This window comes from Melanotaenia boesemani, chromosome 20 (genome assembly GCF_017639745.1).
Source record: "Melanotaenia boesemani isolate fMelBoe1 chromosome 20, fMelBoe1.pri, whole genome shotgun sequence".
Classification (NCBI taxonomy): Eukaryota; Metazoa; Chordata; class Actinopteri; order Atheriniformes; family Melanotaeniidae; genus Melanotaenia; species Melanotaenia boesemani.
In genome coordinates, this window is record NC_055701.1 from 23,246,544 (window position 1) to 23,266,478 (window position 19,935).

General features: G+C 37.4%; 1 protein-coding gene across 1 annotated transcript in view; it reads left to right on the plus strand.

Annotated features, from left to right (window-relative positions):
* Positions 1-19,935, plus strand: part of galnt16 (UDP-N-acetyl-alpha-D-galactosamine:polypeptide N-acetylgalactosaminyltransferase 16) — a 32,765-nt gene that overhangs the window by 1,633 nt on the left and 11,197 nt on the right. Inside the window, exons 2-6 of the mRNA XM_041971824.1 lie at positions 3,636-3,817; positions 5,064-5,162; positions 5,253-5,320; positions 9,198-9,263; positions 15,233-15,354. Coding sequence (XP_041827758.1) covers positions 3,636-3,817; positions 5,064-5,162; positions 5,253-5,320; positions 9,198-9,263; positions 15,233-15,354 — 537 coding nt within the window. The remainder of the gene's footprint in view (positions 1-3,635; positions 3,818-5,063; positions 5,163-5,252; positions 5,321-9,197; positions 9,264-15,232; positions 15,355-19,935) is intronic.

Consider the following 19,935-nt stretch of genomic DNA (forward strand, 5'->3'; position numbering starts at 1 on the left):
GAAACTCTTTTCTTTTGTAATCGCTGAGTTTTTAAGCAGGGTTGTTCACCTTTATCACCAAACTGAGATTTCCTCGCTGCAGTTTGCTCTGGTAATCTGAACTGAGGCTCGCCGACTACCAGCTCTAAACAACAAGGTCCCACATTTTACACTAAAGAAAGCTGATACAGAGAGGATGGCTGCTCCATTCTCCAGTCTCTTCCTTGCACCTTCATTTCCTCCTTTTTCTTTTCCCCATTTTTCTCCAGTTTCCTCCTCATCCCCCTCTTTCCCTTTGTCTTTCTTTCCATTATGTTCATTAGCAACACTGGCTTCAGTAATGACATCATCTGTTAAATCTGTTTGCGTTGGCTCCACTTCTCCCTGCTTTAAGTTTCCAGCAGTAACACATCACATTATATGTGAACAGTGTTCTCCATCTAATTCAATTTTCAGCATTCAGTCATCACCACCCTCTCTGATCTGCACATCTGCTGTTATGGTCTCATAATTAGCTGTGGATATATTGCAAGCATCTGAGCACTTAGTCTAATCCTGCCACTTGATGTCATGTCACCCGTGTGCTTCGTATGTGTGGTCAGACTGCAGAAGTTTCTCACCTTTAATTTATGATGTGCTACTGAGCAGCTCTCAGTGCTTGGACTCGGGTCAGGCTGCTGGTTTCTGCGCTCAGACTTTAGACTGTGAGGGACTTTCTTCTGACTCACTCTGATGTGACCATATTACTGCTTCACGAGAGGGTTGGGTTAAATGTGTTCATGTTCTCTGTAATGTACATTGTAGCTTAAAGAGCACAAATTGAAAACGTTCCCTCCCCTAACACACCACGTTTTCAAGCCCATGAAAAGATAGCTTCAAGCACTGCAAACTGTAGCGTCCCCGTTAAAGTTAAAAAGATGAATGCTTTCCATGTACTTATTGAAAGAGTAACTTAAAAACTCACTAAATCTGTTTAATCTTGTGTGGTTTATTCAAACTTCTAAAACCCGAGGTCCCCAAATTGGGGGATCTTGAAAAAAGATGGGCAAATTATACCAAAATGGCCATTTTTGAGACCTTGTCTTAACTGTCTGTACTAAATCCTGTCTAAATTTGTTCTGCTTCATTTTTATCAGTTTTTATCTTTGCATAGATAATTTTCACATATTGTACAACGATGATTTTTGAGGTTTAGAGCTGCAGCTGCATCATTCCAAGGAAATATATATATATATTAATCACAAAAGTATTTTTTTTCTTATATATTTCTTTTAAGCAAGCCTGAAACTTTTTTCATTTGTGCTATGTGCCATTCTCATTTATTTTATACCAGTAACACATATACTCGTGATTACACATGTTTACAAATCTCCATTTACTGACTCCAAAATGATTCAAACAGGCCTCATTTCATTATGGTTGTGCAATTTTTTAGGAGAGGCCTAAAAATAGGCAGAGTGCTCAAAGGTTAAATGTCACATCCTGGCCAGTCCGTTGAGATACACGTAGAAAACTTGTCAATCGAAATTGTTCCAGCTTTGTCTTCCTGTAGGATCCATAAAAAAGATGGTTGAATCTGGAGTTTCTGGAAACCTGATAAATCAAATTTAAGTATTAAAGGCAAATTTGATGTGCACTGTTTTAAGGCGTGGCAATTTTATTTATAAAGCACATCTCCCACAGAAAACTCAGTGTTTCTCAACTCACAGCAAACACAAATATAAACAATATTATACAGTAAATGATTAAAGACAACAAAAATAGATATTTAAAGAAAAAAGAATAAGATGGCACAGACATGAAATTAATAAATTTAGCTGCCATAAGCACAGCCAAATAAAATGTTTGCAGCCACTCTTGTCTCACATATTCAGGCAGACTTTAAGTCTTTAATAGAAAGAAAATATTTACTGTGACACAAAAATTGTTTGTAATGAATATCCTGATAAAAAGCTACTTCAGTGTAACAAATAATAGTGAGGGAGCCCATTTTAAATGACAAAAGTATTTTTGAAGTGGAGAAATGATGGAGAGAAATGAAGTGACGATTAGGAATAAACCCACCGCATCCACACTAAATAAGATGATGTGCTGTGTATCCTCTGTGGTCTCCATCATCTGTCATCACAGACTCAGAGCCACATCTGAGCTGCATCTCCAGCTTGTATGTGATTTGTTGGGTGATTTATCTCTACTGAAGAGCTGACATGTGCTCATCTTCTAGATGAGGCTCATATTTAATTCAGGGGACTGTTGACGTGCCTGGTGCTATTTTGATCTTTTTTTATCTTCTCAATACTGCTTTTTGTAGCATTTAAATATTTAGGCATGATAATACATAACAATTACGGAATGACAGAGCATCTGGTACATGCACTCAGACATTTCTGTTGTTTATCAGGGATTTTAGCACCGTAATTCTGTTCCATAAAACTGGATGTGTAAATGATTAAGATTAGCCTTTCATATTTTTACAGTGAAGTGTTTTTCATCCATCTGATAAATAATACATTACCTGACAGTAAATACCAGAGGACATGGTTCATACAGACAGAATTGGGTACCAAACACACACATATACTGTATGTAAATATTAGGCAAAAACTGAACATCACATATTTCACAGATAACATGTATAGTGTCTACCCTTTTGTAAAAAACTGACCAAAGCCACCATAAGAATATCCCATAAGGAATATTTGTTGTTACACTAGTGTTTCCTACTGAAACATTTGTTTTTATCTATTAGCTTGTGTTCTTTTTTAAATAAGCCTACAGTGTAGTCAGAGACAATAATGCTTTGCTGTGAGCTGGACTGGCTTCAGATTGAATACACTCTTTTTTTTTTTTTTTTTTTGGCCATTTAAAGTCCCCAAAGTCATGATATTGGCTACCTACATCAACTATTCCCTTCCCTTGAGCTTATTCTTTTTTTTTCTTCTTCTTCTTCTTTCTTTTTTTCAGTCTTTTGGGGTCACGCTGCTTCTCCAGGGAGACTGAAAATGAGGTCAGTCTCACCTCAGCCTCTTCAGGAGCTTTTTCTAAATCTTCTGACTGCAGCGACCCGTAATAATGCAGCCGGAACAAAACCTCTGATATGTCTTTCTGTCCATTATTTCATTGCACCTCTTTGATGAGGGTTACTTTCCTCTGCCTTTATGTATTCATCAGCTGTTTTCACCTCCCACTCACCCTGGCTGCCACAGAGAGTTAAAGCTCCTTGCGGGAAAAATCCATTAATTACTGAGGATTTATTGACTGTGTGCTCTGATTAGATGAGGCCCAACCCATATCGCCTTGTTAGCACTGACACGGTGACCTGAACAAGACATAAACATATATATTTTTAGCTGATGGGTTTCTTCATACTGGATTAAAAATCATTGTGCCAAGAGCTTTCCAAAGGGATATTTTCTGTCTCTAATACCTGGACAGTTAAACAAAGTCACCTACAAGAAAAGAAGATTAGAATTACAAAGTGATCACACCGAGGAAGTGGACTGCTTACTCTGAAAACAATTTGTGTGCTGAGAACTTCTTCCTTTTTTTAATAGTGTCTGACAGGATTTTTCTGGTGCATATAAATTAAATTCAACAGTAATCATCATTTATATGAATTATTTTTACTCTGACATATTTCCTGTGGTGCTCTGCAGGTGACTCAGCCCCCTCGAGCTGAGCAGCTGGGGCAGCTGCTGGGCAGCTTCGATGAGAAGGCGTACCTCGCGGCCAAGCAGCTGAAAATAGGGGATGACCCATACAGAGAGCATGCCTTCAACCTGCAAGAGAGCGACCGGCTGGGCAGCGAGCGAGCCATCCGAGACACTCGACACTACAGGTGATCAGAGTTAACGCCTCCATTCAGGTGCTGTTGATCTCCACTAGAGGATCAGGGAATGATCTCATTTGAGCTACAAATGGATTTGGTATCTGTGTGGTGGTTTTCTAGATGGTTAGGTCAAGGTTCATGTTTTAAACCAAAACTTAGGCCTTTCTGTGTGTGTTTTACTTGTCCTTCCAAAGCCAGTAGGGTTCTCATTTAAGGTGCTCTGTCATGTAAAGGCCCATTTATGCTTCCTTACGTACATAAATAGCGACGTCAGTTTCAAACATTGTCATACGTCACCATCTTCACACTTCCATGCGTCTTTTGCGTTGCCATGGTTGTTAAATCTATCCCTCCACTAATGGGCAGTGCTAAGTTCAGAGTTCACTTCCGCGATCCAGCATCTGTTAACCTACCGATGAATTGGTATACAAACCAGTTATTCCCAAACCTTTTACCATGCTAGCTGAACAGAATAAACAGGAGTGGTAGGAAAATCTAAAATCTGTTAATATTCATGATCATCAATTCTCAATCCAGTCTAGGAGCATCTATCATCATTGATAGATCTTTATTCGATTGATTTGATGTAGAATAACCTGAAATATGCAACACATGCGACGAAACCCGAAAAGAAAAACATCTACAAACTGAAACTGTCCTATAAATAAGAATGAGCTCAATTCTCATTTCTATAAGGTTTCTATAAGGTGATGCACATGAATTAAAAATGTGTATTTGCAGTAGTATCCTGAGGTGCTGATAGAAAATATTAATTTAATACCATATTGATACTCATAAACCATCCTCTTCAATAATTTAATGTTTTTATTTTTTGAAGCACCATATAACAAATGATGCAGATTGAGCTCATGCAAATGTTAACATTATTGCAGTGATGACCCTTCTGCAGATACATTTTCCCTGTAATTGATATTTCTGTTCTTGCAAACACGTATTGAATGGGTTTACAATTCAGTGGAGTATGTTTCAGCTTAATGCCACCTGACCTCAGCTAGAAGTTCCCAGCAACAGATAGTGATGGAAAGTGGAGCGTCAGAAATCTATGCGATTGTTGCCGAGCAACTAGACATTTCCATGTCACTACAGCAACAATGCTGAGTCGACTCCATGGGCCCCCGCTGCCTGAAATTCTATTCAACTTGTGCGTTCTGCGTGTATGTGACCAATTTCACACATAAATGTGACTTGAAAACAGGAAGAAGAGCAAATAATCCTCTTTTTCTTCGCTCTATAGGTGTGCAACACTGAATTATGATGCAGACCTTCCCTCCACAAGCATCATCATCACTTTCCACAATGAAGCTCGCTCTACCCTCCTTCGCACCATTAAAAGGTAATAAAGTTGAACATAAATGACCCACTCAGATGGGAGCAGACTCCTGTTTCTGCTCTGATTTCATCCCTCTCTGTTTTCCTTTTTTAGTGTCCTGATGCGAAGTCCTCAGTCTCTCATTCAAGAAATAATCCTGATCGATGACTTCAGTTCCGACCGTGAGTTGGTTCTTTTTGCTTTTCTGTTGCTGCTCAAAATAACTTTAATCCATTTATGAAAGTTAATGCTGTTGAATATGGATTTCTTTTTATTTCTCTGGGAATTTAAGGACATCCAATTCTTGTATTTTCTTTTTTCACTTTATTTACAGCAGATGTACTCAGTCTTTACATTAGAACCTCTTAAGTGTTTGTCAGCAAGTTTGTCAGTGACTATATTGAATCATAATTAGAATGTGTGGAAATAAGCCAGCCTGAGCTACCTCTACGCCTTAGTATGGGCATGCAATACCAAAAGTACATGTTTTTGTTATCCCATTACTGTTTCAAAGACTGACCTTTTCACTATTGTTACTATTAACTGTTATCACAACCATTTGATAAAAAATATAAATTCTTATTTTTATTGTCCAGAAGGAAACGTTTTCTCTTGCTTTTACTTTTGTGTGAACATTAAAAGGTTAATGATGGACCTTTGAACTTGCTGGTACAAGGTGCATTTGATGTAACTATCTTCATCTATTCAGTGATCAATGAACCAGAACCAAATTTAAAACATCAGTCAGACATGGATGCATTAAGCATTTATAAGACACATTCATTTTTTGATTCCCCTGGCATGTCTTTTTCCACTGTAGTCCTCACACATTTGTAAACCAGCTGCACTGTGGCAAGCAGTCAGTGAAGATATCGTGTCCTGCATTAAAAACAGAGAAAATTTTGTAAAACTTTTCAACATCACCACTTTCTCTGGGTCCAAGAGAAACACTGGAAATGTGTCCTGTGGTGTGATTAATTAATAGTGTTGTTATATCCTGAAAACTTGGTCGTGAAGGCTTAAAAAGTAGAGGGACCATTTGGGTTGTTACGCTGTGCTTTACAGAGGTATTGGGGCAACATATGCTGGAAACATGGCTGCATAATCCTGGCTTTCTAACTGAAAAGCTTCACACTACCATCTGCTTCCAGCTGTATGATGAGGTGTCAGGAAAATGTTTAGGCCAATAAAAAAATAGAAAAATGAGATTTTCTTTCTTTTTATTGAGCTGGTGGAATTGAAATTAGACAAAGACCATGGTTAGTGTTCTTTATCTAATTTTAATTTAATCAGCTGAGTGGCATTATTAAGAACAAATTATGTTTTTATATAATTAACCAGTACCGGATTTAGAGGACAGCCGCGTCTTAGTAATTATTCCCCTTTGTCTGCATTAGGCAGATGAATTACAGGATCTCATGCCTCATACTGTCCACAGTGATTCCTGTAATTTCCACCACATGCATCTTGTGTTGGTGGGAACAGCACGGTGACCTAAATTCCCTGTGTACTCAGACCCATGTGAAAACACACTCAGAGGTGCCAGAGCTGGCCAGACTTCTAAACAGTGGTGTCTCAGTGGATATAGCAGCAGGAGCTCTTTTAGCCCACTAATGCCTCATTTATTCTCCCTCTGCTGCCAGTCTACCTGCACCCACGACCAACTGGCACGACTAACAGGGCCTGAATTGGTTTGACTCTGACAAAAGATCTTTGAGCAAAGCTTTTAGTTTCCTCCCTCGTTTGGATTTCAATTCCCAGTATTGAATAGCATGTGAAACAGTTTCAAACAGTCTTTAGTTCCAGTTTCTGGCTTTTAGTTTTGACCCATCTGACTGTGAGCCAGCAGTACTGGCTATTTTGTTTCCTCTACCTCTTCTGTTTGGCCTTGCTGTGCTGCTGCACATTTAATAAAAACATCTCAGAGATGCAATTAAAAAAAAGTCCATTTAGAGCTGCTGCAGTTTTTAAACAAAAAGATGTACACTCTTCTTTTTTATATACTGTACAAAGCTTTGTTCCTTTAAACTCGTTTATTTTGTTTAGATGTGCTAACATGGTTATGTTTATGGATCTTTGTTATTGTAGTATTTGGTCCCATACTTAACATAGTTTTGCAAGTTAGACATTTCCCCTGATCCACTCATGCTTTGTGCTTGTTGCAGCTCAGATTTACAAAAAGATCTTTCCAAAGCAAAATATTAAGAGAAGAGTATTTAAATGAATTGGCATAAAGAAAACTACACACAAAAGCAAACAATGAGGATGCTCTGGCACTGATAAATGGAAACATCGTAGGATGTTTAATTTACACAAAAGTGGTTGCAATCAGCAACTAAAACCAGCTGTAAAACGTAAGCCAGAAATATGGTAAGCAAGAACATAGAAATCCAAAATACAAGGACCAAACCTAAACAAAAATCCAGACCACGACAGAACTGTAAATAAATAATGCAATTTTCAGCTCAGAGTTTTAAGTTTGCTTGTCCATCTGCTAAACTTTACTAAACCTGTTGGACAAGTGGAACATGCAGCGACATTGTTCAGTCTCCCTTTGTTGAAGTTTCAAACCTTTACATTTTTTCTAGAAATGGGGTAATTAAAGCAGTGTAATATTTGCTGTCTAATAGTCACTTTAAGATTTTAGTGACCAATTGTACTAAGATAAGGTCTGTTGTGTCCACAGTATAGCTGGAGTTTAGACAGGCAATGTGCTCATGCAGCGAGAGTGTGAGCTTACCGTCCAATCGCTGTGACCTGGAAGGCAGACGGGTGAAGGAGATGGCGGAAGTTGCCTGTTAGCAGCACCAGCATGAGGGATTGTCCTGGTTGACTGTAATCCTGTTAAGGCTTGCCTTAATCATATGGACGCTGTCCTCAATCAAGGACAGTGATCTTAACCGCAAGTCAAGACCAAGAACATGTGGCTTAAATTTCATGAGGACAAGAATAGCATTGTCTAACATTTAATAGCCCACTTTTTAGCAAAGTAGAAAATAATGAATTTAGCTTTATTGGGCTTTGCAACACTGAAAATGATTTGAGTTGTGACCTAAATTACATCCACTAAATTCCAGTTTTTGCATCACTTATTTTCATTTTTAGGTTGATAAATTCACATTTTTAATGACATGTTTTAAAAATTTCCACTGCATAGAATTCCGGGACTTCAGATATCAACAAAGCCTTAAATTATAAGATCTTGAATTAAGTCCAGATTCAATCCCTTATGAGAATATACAACACATTCTGGCTAAAAGTGTACAACATCTGCTCAGTTGGTGTGACCCATGACTTTCTGCTCTTCTTTTCTGAGTGGTTACGAACCTCTCCTACACACTCCTACATTCACATGCACACACATCTGCCAGCTGTCCCCCTTAAAACACACTCCCACCTCTCTTGTGATTTGAAAAACTAAATGCAAACAAACAGGTTTAAAATTTAATCAAAGAGGATTACAAGTTGTCATGCTCCTTCCTGCTATCATGAAGCTGATCGCTGCTGGGGTGGGGGGGCTGCTTGATCTACCCACAATCCCTCAGCAAGATCACACTCACTCACTCTCTGCTGCTAATGTTAATCCTCTCAAGGGTGTAAGCATGAAGCCGTGTTTGCATGTTGTTTGTAATGCTGTCCTTTGCAGAACCAAAAGTCACCACCAGATATTGCTTGTGTAGGGAAAGAGGGAGGGTGGCCCAGTTTGTTTATAGAAAAAGGATAATGAACTGAATCATCCAGAGAAATTGAACTCTTTTGTTAGAGAACTTTGTGTTCTCTGATTATTGAATTTAGAGTTGAGATGAAGCAGGGGTGGCTCTTGTAGAAGACTTTCATCAGGCTACAGACTTGTATGTTTTCTGAGGGTGTGTGAATATGTCTGTGTTTTGTCTGTGTTTATGTGTTTAAGTGAGCTAAATCCATGTTGACGTGGCAGTGTGGTTTGTTTGTGGGTTCTTGTGAATCACGTAGACTGAGATGAGGTGATGAAGAGACATGTTTTCCTCTGTCTGTCTTCTTCCACCATAACATGCCATCTCCTCTGCTCTTCTCCTCCAGCTGAGGACTGCCAGCTGCTCTCTCAGATCCCCAAAGTGCGCTGTCTGAGGAACGGCAGGAGAGAGGGTGAGTGGAGACATGGAGAGGGGCGGGGGGGTCTGGAGGTTGATGCAGGGTGGGGCTTTGAGGTTTTGCAATATTAGGAGGATTAAGTTAATTTATGACGCTCAGACGAGCGCTCTTGTTAATACTCGGTTACATTTTTATAAAATAACGCCCAAAGACGACAACAGTTACATTTAAACTGGAGAAAAAGAAAGGAAATGAAATGTGTTGATTTGAGGTTTCCACCAAACAGCAAAGCCTCATTTCATAACACTAACAAAAAAAAAATCTCTTTCTTTGTAGGATTTTTGTTAAGTAACAATGATCCACAGGTCAACTATCCTAACATAACAAACTGAACAATGTGAAGACAAAAGTTTTACACTAAGTGGAGGGAATAAAACACAGTCTGGGGATGATTTTAAACAACTTTCACTTTCTTGAGGAAGACAAAAGAGAACTGTTTGATACATTTTTAGGTGAAGATATTTTTCTTTCCATGTATGTGGATCTTAACTATGTTTTTCACTGTTTGAGAGATGAATTACTGCAGTAGATTGCCCAAAAAAAGCCAAAGCCATTGCCATGAAAATGGTGTGTTTCACTAGAAAAACAAAATCCTAAAAAAAAAAACAAAAAAAACAACACATTAAATGTCCACAGTAGCAGAGCCATGTCTTTGTCTATATGGATTGTGATGATGATGGTTATGGTCATGCTTTTTGCTCTCATTCGAATGGTTAAGGTTAGAAAAATACACAGAAGCATTTGACTCCTCATGGATCCCTGTTCTTAAAAAACATACACTTTGGACTGTAAGAGCCAATTCTTTGAGAACAAAATTCCAAAATATACACCATTAATGAAATATATCAGATAAACATGTACATTAGGAACAGGTGTTGCTTGTTTGTTTGTTTTCCATTTTCAATGTACACACCAGATTTTATTTGATAATTATTTAGATGCATAAGCCAATTTCACACAATCTGTCACAGCAGCTTTCAGTGCCGCGTCTTTATGAGAACCTTCCACACACTGCAGGAAAAAGTCAGGCTTGTTTAAGGAATCACACACGTTTCTGAATTAAATTGACTTAAACTCTGAATCACATTTAATCCACATACAGCAAAGCAGCAAAGGTCAACCAAACTGAAAACTAAGAGAACCAGCGATAATCCCTCTTTCTCAGCTCGCTGTTTGTGCTGCTGCTCTGGCAGCAGACTAAAGACTTAGTTTGGCTTTATGAAGCACATGCTGACAGAACATAAGCTTGTTGGATTCAGGCCATTTATCCAACTATAAGCTGCAAAGACGAAGTTTATCTTTAACATCAAATATGATCTAAATTTGCTTAGATGAATATGTGTTAGAGAGGCAGCTGTATCCTCTTTAAGCAAGAGATTGCATCAAAAAACATTAAAAACAACAGTTTCTGCTCCTGGTTGAATTGATTTTAGCTCTTAATGGTTTCACGCTTTCAGGCATCATTGACTTTTCGCTCATTTAATGTGTCAAACTGCAGCCAGAGGTCATCAAACACTGGAGCGTTAAAAGTACCAACATTTATAGCAAACAAGGAGGTGGATTTGCTGTTATGAGTATTTTATAACATTTTGCCAACTTTAGCTGTCAAATAACCTCTTTTAAGCTAATTTAACAAACTCAACGATCAGTGTTTTTCCATTACGTCTCCTCGGCTTCAGATCATCATTTGAAAGCAACTTTTTTGTGCTTGTTCGCTTTAATTTTGTTTATGAAGCAGCCATCTATTCCCAGCTGATTTAGCTAAAGCAGCAACACATTATGATCCATAATAGTCCAATTCATAGTAAATGTGGGTAAAATAAAGTCAATTTATAAGCCAAGCCGAGCCAACTTTATTTATAAAGCACTTTAAAAAACAGTAGGGACTGACCAAAGTGCTGAACAGTAAGATCACATAAAACATTTTAAAGACAAAATAAAGAAGATAGTCTTTAAAAACATAAAATGGAATTGTCTAGTTAAGGAAGCCAGTGGATTGCATGGAATCCTGTCTTTGATTCAGATTCATCCTCCATCCTGAGCTCGCACAAGGCGACGGGCAACAGTGGAAAGGAAAAACTGCAGCAGAACCAGATTCAGGTTGGGTGGCCACCTGTCTCCACCAGCTGGGGGCGGAGAGGACAGGAAAAAGAACCATAACTCTAAGCCAGGGATACATACTGAGAAATAAAAAGAGAATAACTACATAATTAATGATAACTACAATGTTCCATATTTATACATGAAGAATAATGACAAAAGAGAGAACTACAGCTAAAGGGATGTTTAAGGGTTACCCGAGCCACGCCTAATTATAAGCTTTATCAAAAAGGAAAGTTTGAAGCTTAAAGGTAGAGAGGGTGTCTGCTCTCTGAACCCAACAGGAGCTGATTCCATCAGAGAGGCCTGATAACCAAAGACTCTGCCACCCATTCTTCATTTAGAAACTCTGAGAACAAGTAAAGCTGCAGTTTGAGAGCAAAGTGCTCTTTTGGGAATTTATGGAGAGTTCAGATCTTGTAGAGTTGGAGGAGATCAAAACAGAGATAAAAGAAGCACAATATACTGTAGTTATCACCTCTGCACGTAAAGAGAAGATAGGGTGCAGCTTTATGGGGAAACTGGTACCTGAACTAACTGAAACTGATGTTTGTCCAACTCTCAGGTAGCACCCATTAAGTCTGCATGACAGTAAAAAAATTGTAATTGCTTTAATGCAACTAAAAGCAGGCTTTAAATGTGAACAGTGCAAACTCCATTGTTTTTGTCGCAGGCTTTGAACTTAAGTAACAAGAACGCTGGCAGACTGAATAGAAGGAAGAAGTCAGTAATAATAGAAGGTTTACACAAGGTATAGCATGCACCCATTTCTGTAAAGAAAAAAGAAAAAAAATCAATGAAATAGTAAATGTCAAAAGCCCAATTTTAACAAACTGAAAGGAAGCACATTGCCTCATATTACATCAGAGTCAGGCATATTTGTACATCTGCTCAATAAATGGATTCCCTTCTTCTGCTTGCATGCTGAAACAATGCAAGTTGTCCAGATTCAATCCAGTAGCCTGTTAACTGCAGGAAAATATACTGACTCGTTGGATAAACTATGACAAGCACGATAAGTGGAAGTATCTGATTCAAGCTCATCTCTGGTAAAATGAAGATTTATCTTTTCAGCCAAGAGAGCACACATAGTTTTGTACAGCTGGTAATTAGTCTTTTTTGTGCTCATGTAAACAAAACTACAAACTGTAATGAGCAATGCTGAGCTGAGAAATTCAGTTTTTATGTTCCTTGTGCTGCACACATGTTGTTTAAGCAGGAGAGAAATGAATCTGCATCATTAGAAACTCGTATCTCCCTAAATCTGATATACTGCTGATAAAGTTAATGGCTGTTTTGTTGAGTTTTCTTTGCCCTTCATTTGTAATTTCAGAAGTTATTTCTTACTGATCTTTGTGCAATCAATCTTGTGATATAATCACCTGAATCGTGTGCACATGCAACAATTAACGTCTTCCAAGGATCCCTGTGTTCATCACTGTGATAATTGATGAAGCTTTATGAAGAAAGACACTGCTGTTGTTTTTTAAAGCATGATTTCTTTTTTAAATAAATATTTCACCTTCATCTCCAAATGAACACATTTAACAAATAGTTTAAAGTGGTTACTGGGAGAAAAAAAGGAAGTTTCGACGAACTTGTGAATCTTTTTCATTCGTTAAATCTGTGAAGGCTGTGATTCCTTTAAAAAACTGACTTGGTTTTTGGATTTCCTCAAATAAACCACATGAGATACCTGGTATTGCAGTTCAATGATGCTCATATAAAAACATGAAATGTATTCTCTGAAAACCTGTTGATTGCAGTTTGAATAGATTTTTCACATCAGAGTGTTCTTTAGCCCTTATAAGTCATTATTAGTATGATCAGATGTTTAAAAGTTCATTTTGTTTTGCCTTCAGGTTCTATAAAAAACATTTTCTTTCAGCTCCCTCAGAGAACAGCCACCTGGAAAACCTTCACTTTGCAATCATCTTCTTCACCTTTGCATGTAATCCATACCTGAAACAAGTTTGCACTTGTGCACCTGCAGCTGTCAGCGGGGCTGGGTGGAAAACTATAAACTTAATTGTCATGCAGGGCAACATCCAGTCTTGAACTCCAGGGGCAAAAGGCATGGTTTCTTGTCTAAACTATGCACTCAAAAGCCATACTTACACCGTATTCCTTTACACAAACCTGTTTTTAAAAGGAAAAGAAATAAAACAGTGTTGTCAATGTTTGTTTCTCAAGCATTCTTCAGACTGTGTGAACACATATTCTTTGGGACTATTTAGGCCATAAATAATCTCAGCCATGTGTCAGTCATGTGCAGTGACTGTGGGAGACTTTGCTAATCAGGTTTTAAAAAGAGAGGCAACATTTAGCGAGCATTTTGAGAAGAAACACAGAAAGATGTGTCTCATATGTCACTTTAGGATTTCAAAGACTGGTTAAGAAACCAGCCTGTAGACCCTGTAACCCTCCCTCATCACCTGTCATCCTGCATGACTGTGTTTTATGTAGGTTATCTGTTCATCTGTTGCACATTAAACAAAGTATAGCGATTAATAAAGATTTATTGTAGATAAATATACATATGCATTTATTCAGTTGTATTGCTTAATCAATATAATTTTTTTTCATCCGGCTCCTCATGTTTAGTCTTATATTTGCTTGAAGTTGGATAAATGAATATAATCATTTAGAAGATCTCAAAATATCCTGAATTTAGCTTCACAGTCTCTTTCAGAATTACTTAACCCCAAACCATGAATTTTTTTTTTTTTCTTAACTCTAACCAAGTAGTTTTTAAACCTAAATCTAAGTAAGATCTCAGTTAAGAGCAAACACAAGACAAATATGGGACTGGAACCTAAGTGTCAAAGGTGCAAAACAATTAGCCAATCACTGAAGTCCAACATGTCTCTTAATAAAAAGTCTGATGAGCTACACCGCCAACACCACGCCAGTCTCCCAAAAAAATCAGCAAGTTTGCTGTTTGACAGCATTCATGCTGAAGCAGGACAAGTTACATTTAACGTGTATTAATTGTTTTTAGTGAAGGTGATTCATTTAATTAATTTTCTGGAGATATTTCATTAAAAAAAACAACAAAAAACGTTGGAATATGCATCACATATAAAACTATTATTATATCTTTTTGTCAGATATCAAAGAGCTCCTTCTTATTCCTGATTTTATCAGAAATTTAATGGCCTTTTTAAAGACAAGCCACGCAATAGCATGGATGCAGATCTGTTCTGTGTCTACAAAATACAAATTTTTTCACTATGTTAAAGTTGCATTCTTTCAAAACATAATGTTTTCACTCAATTAGAAACCAGATTCCCTCCATTTCCTGGAGTTTGTACATGTAAATGTTGCTGATGTGTATGTAAATTATAAAGTGTTTCCATATAAATTTATTAATGCAAAAGCCAGTTTAATCTTAGGGATCCTACGTCTAAAAAAGACTTGTGAGACAAATCTTTAAGTGATTTTGTCATTTTTCTCTTATTCAATTTTGCAGCCTGGAGTGAAAAACTGCTAATAAAGACCTAAACGTAAAAGTAGATCTTTACCGCTGTTACATATATGATCATAATGCGCTATAAAAATGATGAAAGCATCTTGAATTGATTTTTTCAGGATCACTTTAGACCTTTTACAAGATTAGCTGCACATTTCTGCAGCTAATCTGTTGTCAGCAGATGAAGGAGGTTTATTTAAGACTGGGGAAGAGGAAGGTACAGTGATGAAAAAAGATGAACCAAACTTTTACAGAGTCTCATTAAGCAGTCAAGGAGCAGACTTAGTGATGAGATAACTGAACATATTAAATCAGTTGTTGTTAAAAATGTTAACATCCCTGCATGCAGTAAAGCACCATCCAGTTACATTTCAGTGTGTGTTTTTCTCAGGTTTGATCCGATCACGTGTGCGAGGAGCCAACACGGCTTCTGCCTCCATCCTGACCTTCTTGGACAGCCACTGTGAGGTCAACACTGACTGGCTGCAGCCAATGATCCAGCGAGTGAAGGAGGTAAACCGTCCAGCAACATTCATGCTCTCCAATTAGACATTTAATACACTAAGCTCATACAGTGTGTCATATGTTTTGAGTTGGAGTTCTTTTTCCTGTGTTGCAGCTCTTGAGGGAATTTAGCTGCTTTCCATGGTGGATTTTATTGGCTGTAATTTAATATTCTTGCAAGACATTTTGTTTAATAAACACTCAATTTATTCCTTTAGAAATGAAGTCATACTATACCAGATGCCACACTCTGCTTTGCCACTGCTGAAACAAGTTTCCCAACAAATCTGTTTTATACTCTGAGCTGAAATCACCCCTTTTTTTACTATATAATGTATGTTTGTATACTGTTGAACTCACAACAACTTTTTGCTCAAAATTCTACTTTTTTATATGCAAAACTGACTGTTGTGCAACTTAAAAGTTGAGAAAAAGCGACAATTATAAAGAGTCTGAAATCTCAATTTGCAGCTCAGCCGTGAGCGAAAACAGACCAGCAGTGTTTCACAGTTTCTGTTTGCTGCTTGGTGTTGTTGTTGTGTTGTATTTTGCTAAATGAAAGTGTTTATTCATGCTTCAGGCAGCATGCTGGGCCGTTCTGAGATCAAAAATAGCCTTTGTCAATGCAGTCGACATATTCTCCCAATTTACCGCATCGTACAAATGAAGTTATGCGGGTCAGCAGGGACACTACTTTCACAGCCTTTGCAGTTCAGCATAATGTGTGCAGGATGAAAAACAAAACCATACAGACTTCGTCATGAAAGATTTTTTTCCCCCCTTTTTAATTTCACTGGCATTTCCATGTGAGCATTCAAGCCATTTTGGCAGTGAGCCGTCACTGTTTCTGTTTCAGTCCTGCGCTAAATAGAGTTCAGCTACTGCAGAGTTGATCGTGTTCACCTGCTAAGACATGAAGGTCTGGCATTTTGACTGGGAGAGACACAGCTGTAGAACGAGACCTTCATCACTCATTTATGAGTAATAGACTGTGTGCTTGCTTTTCCCGATCCTCCCCTGACATCACTAACTTACAAAGCTGGGCTCTAACCAGCACAGCTGCTCCTCAAATTTTCCATCTTGCCCGGATCACAGGCAAACATTCTCACCGTCTGCAATCAGCAATAGCTGCTTCATTTCATATTTCTCTCAGTAATCACATCTCCAACTAAAGCCAGATACTGTGACAGAGCTGCATCTCATCCTTGCATTGATCCTCTGTGCTATATATATATATATATATATATATATATATATATATATATATATATATATATATATATATATATGAATATATATATATTAGGGCTGTCAAATGATTGAAAATTTTAATCAGATTAATCACAGCTTTCAAATTAATCATGATCAATCACCATTCACCTGAAATTTGCCTGTTTTTATTGCATTGTATGAGCAGAAAGGGTGTTGTTGAAAAATTACCAAGAGTCTGGAATGAGTAAAAGTATATAAGGTTCATTTACAGGAGAAGTATTGAATAAAAGATTACTTGCAAGTAATGAGAGTGGTCGTCCCGACCAAAGTTGGGAGAGACTCTGATGATTCATCAGAGAAAAACAGTTTTATTCAGCTGGTCTCCAGCTGAAGGTCAAACAGCAAAATAAAAAATGAGGAATAGAAGACTGAGTGGCGCCATTTTCTTCAAGTTTTCAGACAAAGCCCTCATACCTCAACAAGCTGATATCCCAAACAACTATTGACCTCTGACCTCACACACACATACACAATGAAAACTGTAACTTCAGTGTTCTGTAATATGAGAACACACAATATAAAGTCGTAATAGTGAATGGATTAACAATAATAAATGAATAAAGAAAACGGAATATACATGTGATTATTATATGAGTATATATGAGTGATTACCAAATGCAGCAAAATTTCTTTCACAAGGGCCAATGCTACACATATTTAGTGTTAACTGATCTTCCCTTGGATAAACATCGGATGTCCAATGGTCAGTAAATGCAGCATGTAATGTACTTCTATATATTGTTCTAAATCATTTCTACCATGTTCTGGATCATATTTAAGAACTCATATATCATCATCTCACCAACCATCTCCATGGTGATAATATAATAAAATAAAACCACCAGATGTGACGACTAAAGTTAAACAACACTAATGAAGAGCAGTGATAAAAGTCCTACAGCAGCATTACTCAAAGTAAACAACTGTTGATAAAATCACTTTAGTTGTAATAATCAATTCAATATTTCTTAAAATTTAGACGTAAATAAAGGTCTCATTTGTGCCCCAATTTTCCTGGTCAGTGTCCTGCCTGGCCCCCCATCAGAACTTTATCTGAAGTATAACCCCTGTCATGGCTTGTCACGCCGCACGTCAATTGCATCAAAATTATTGACACAATTAATTACACAAGTTAGTTACCGCTGCTAACACGTTAATGACAGTAACTAACTAATTAAACTTAGCATAGTATAAAGAAACAGGAAAAGGCTAGTCTTAATTATAGCCACATAGATTGTTGGCAAAAGAACAAGCAGAAAATGTTCAAATAATTTATAAAAAGCAGAATAAGATGCTAACAACAACCCAGTGTATCAGTTTTATGATGTATTGATTAATTAGCTATGAAAAATAAAAGCAAATATTTTCTGTTTGCTGAAAGTTGCTATATCAAGATAAGCTAACCATCAAGATGGTTTCAGAAACTTATATCCCACAGAGATATGAAGGTAGTAACAAGCCTTGTGTTTCATTCTTATCAAAAGAATATGCAGAAATGGTTCAAATAATCCTGTTAAAGGCAGAATAAGTTACTATAACACACAACAACTCAAACTAAGGAGCAAACGTTCAAGCTTGTTTCTTCCCCACAACCCTGTCACTGTTTTAATCGCAGACTTTAGATGTTGAGTGTGTGCACATTGTGTCTGCATGTCGGTAGACTCATCTTTTGGCTTTGGGCGGCTGTGACTCATTGAGCTAACACTCCTTTAGTTGTGTGTTCATGAGAGTGCCAGGCTCAGTCATAATTCACTAGCTTCACAGTTTGGGCCTCCTGGATTCATTTGTCTCCCTGAGACCTCTGCCCTGGGTTCATAAAGGCCTTTGGGAGCAGATGAAGGATGTTCTCTGTTTCAACATAATGACACGTTTCGTTTATTAATTCAGAGAGGTGGCTGAAATAGATTTAATTTAATTAAATACCAAGAATGGGCTCTTCCCTCATTCTTAAATGCAGTGGAAGGTGTGTTATAGCTTTTACAGCCTCCATGTCTCAGACTAGATTATTGGGCTTATAAAGAGATTTTACTTTAAATCAAAATGACTAATTGTTATGTGCTTAAAGAAATTATATAGTCCTTTTTTCTCACTGGTTATATGAAGACATCACCTTTTCATTTTTTTTTTTTTTTATCACAAACCCCAACTAATGCAGTCTTTTTGGTTTGCAAGTCTTTAACGATACTTCTTGCTTTTATCTGAGCTATATCAAAGGCATGCAGGAAAAAAATTATCCAGACATTTTTATAAACAAAAGTGAAGATTAAAGGAAAGTCTGTGGAAAAATAATGGTGTAGTTTCCTTTTTTCCTCTTGTGATTTAGTTCATTCTGCTACATCCTAAAACTATGAATTTCAGTTAAGAGACATTCCTCGGAAGTGTGATTTTCTTTAGCTTGACCTTTACCCCCAGCAAGACAGTGAGTCCTTTCTTGTTCTCTTACCCAGAGACTAATGTGACATAACAGGATAAAGGAAAGGAAAGGAAAATGCTGCACTAAAATCTTTAGCCCTATTCTTCAACATCCTATTATGCCTTATTTATCAGAGACATTAAAGCTACCCAGATGTAAGAAGCAAAATCGCTGCACCCTGACAATTTATTAAACTTAAAATAAATAGAAGAGGGAAAGAGGCTAAATATACTGAGACATCTTCAGTGACATCCATTTTGGAAGAGCAGCCTACTCATGCGTCACAAAATCACAGAGGCTCATTAAAAGCCCAATAAATGTCTGTTGCTCAATGCCGTTAAAAGCATCAGTTTCCAAATTGCTCTCTGATAGAGCGACATGTAATACTCATTTTCCCCCCACACTCTTTGGTGCAGTGAACACAACATTCACAATGACTTTGGCCTCTGTGCCAAGAGAGGGACGGCTCTATTAGACATCAGTCATTTGAACCGTACCGATTTTATACTGTTCGATTGAACCAACAGTCATATGGATGCCTTGTGGGCAAACAGCGGTGTTGGGACAGACACATACAAAGAGATGCAGGCAACACTCACATCAACACACAAACTTTAAACCAGCAGTGAGTCTTTTGTTACGTTTACTGTTGGGTTCATGTTACATTTGCAGCAGGAGTTAATTTAACAGTTTACAAAAATATCTCCCCAAAGAGCTGATAGAAAATTCTTTCACACTCATTTCATGATCTTTAGAACTATTTGGGCGGTTCAGTAATTAATCACAATATCTTGTACTGTTAAAAATAAAGAAATACACATATTTATTCGAAACCTTCACATTACAATACACTTAAAAAGGAAATTGTCCACATTGTGCAAATTACCTTTTACATGACATTTGTT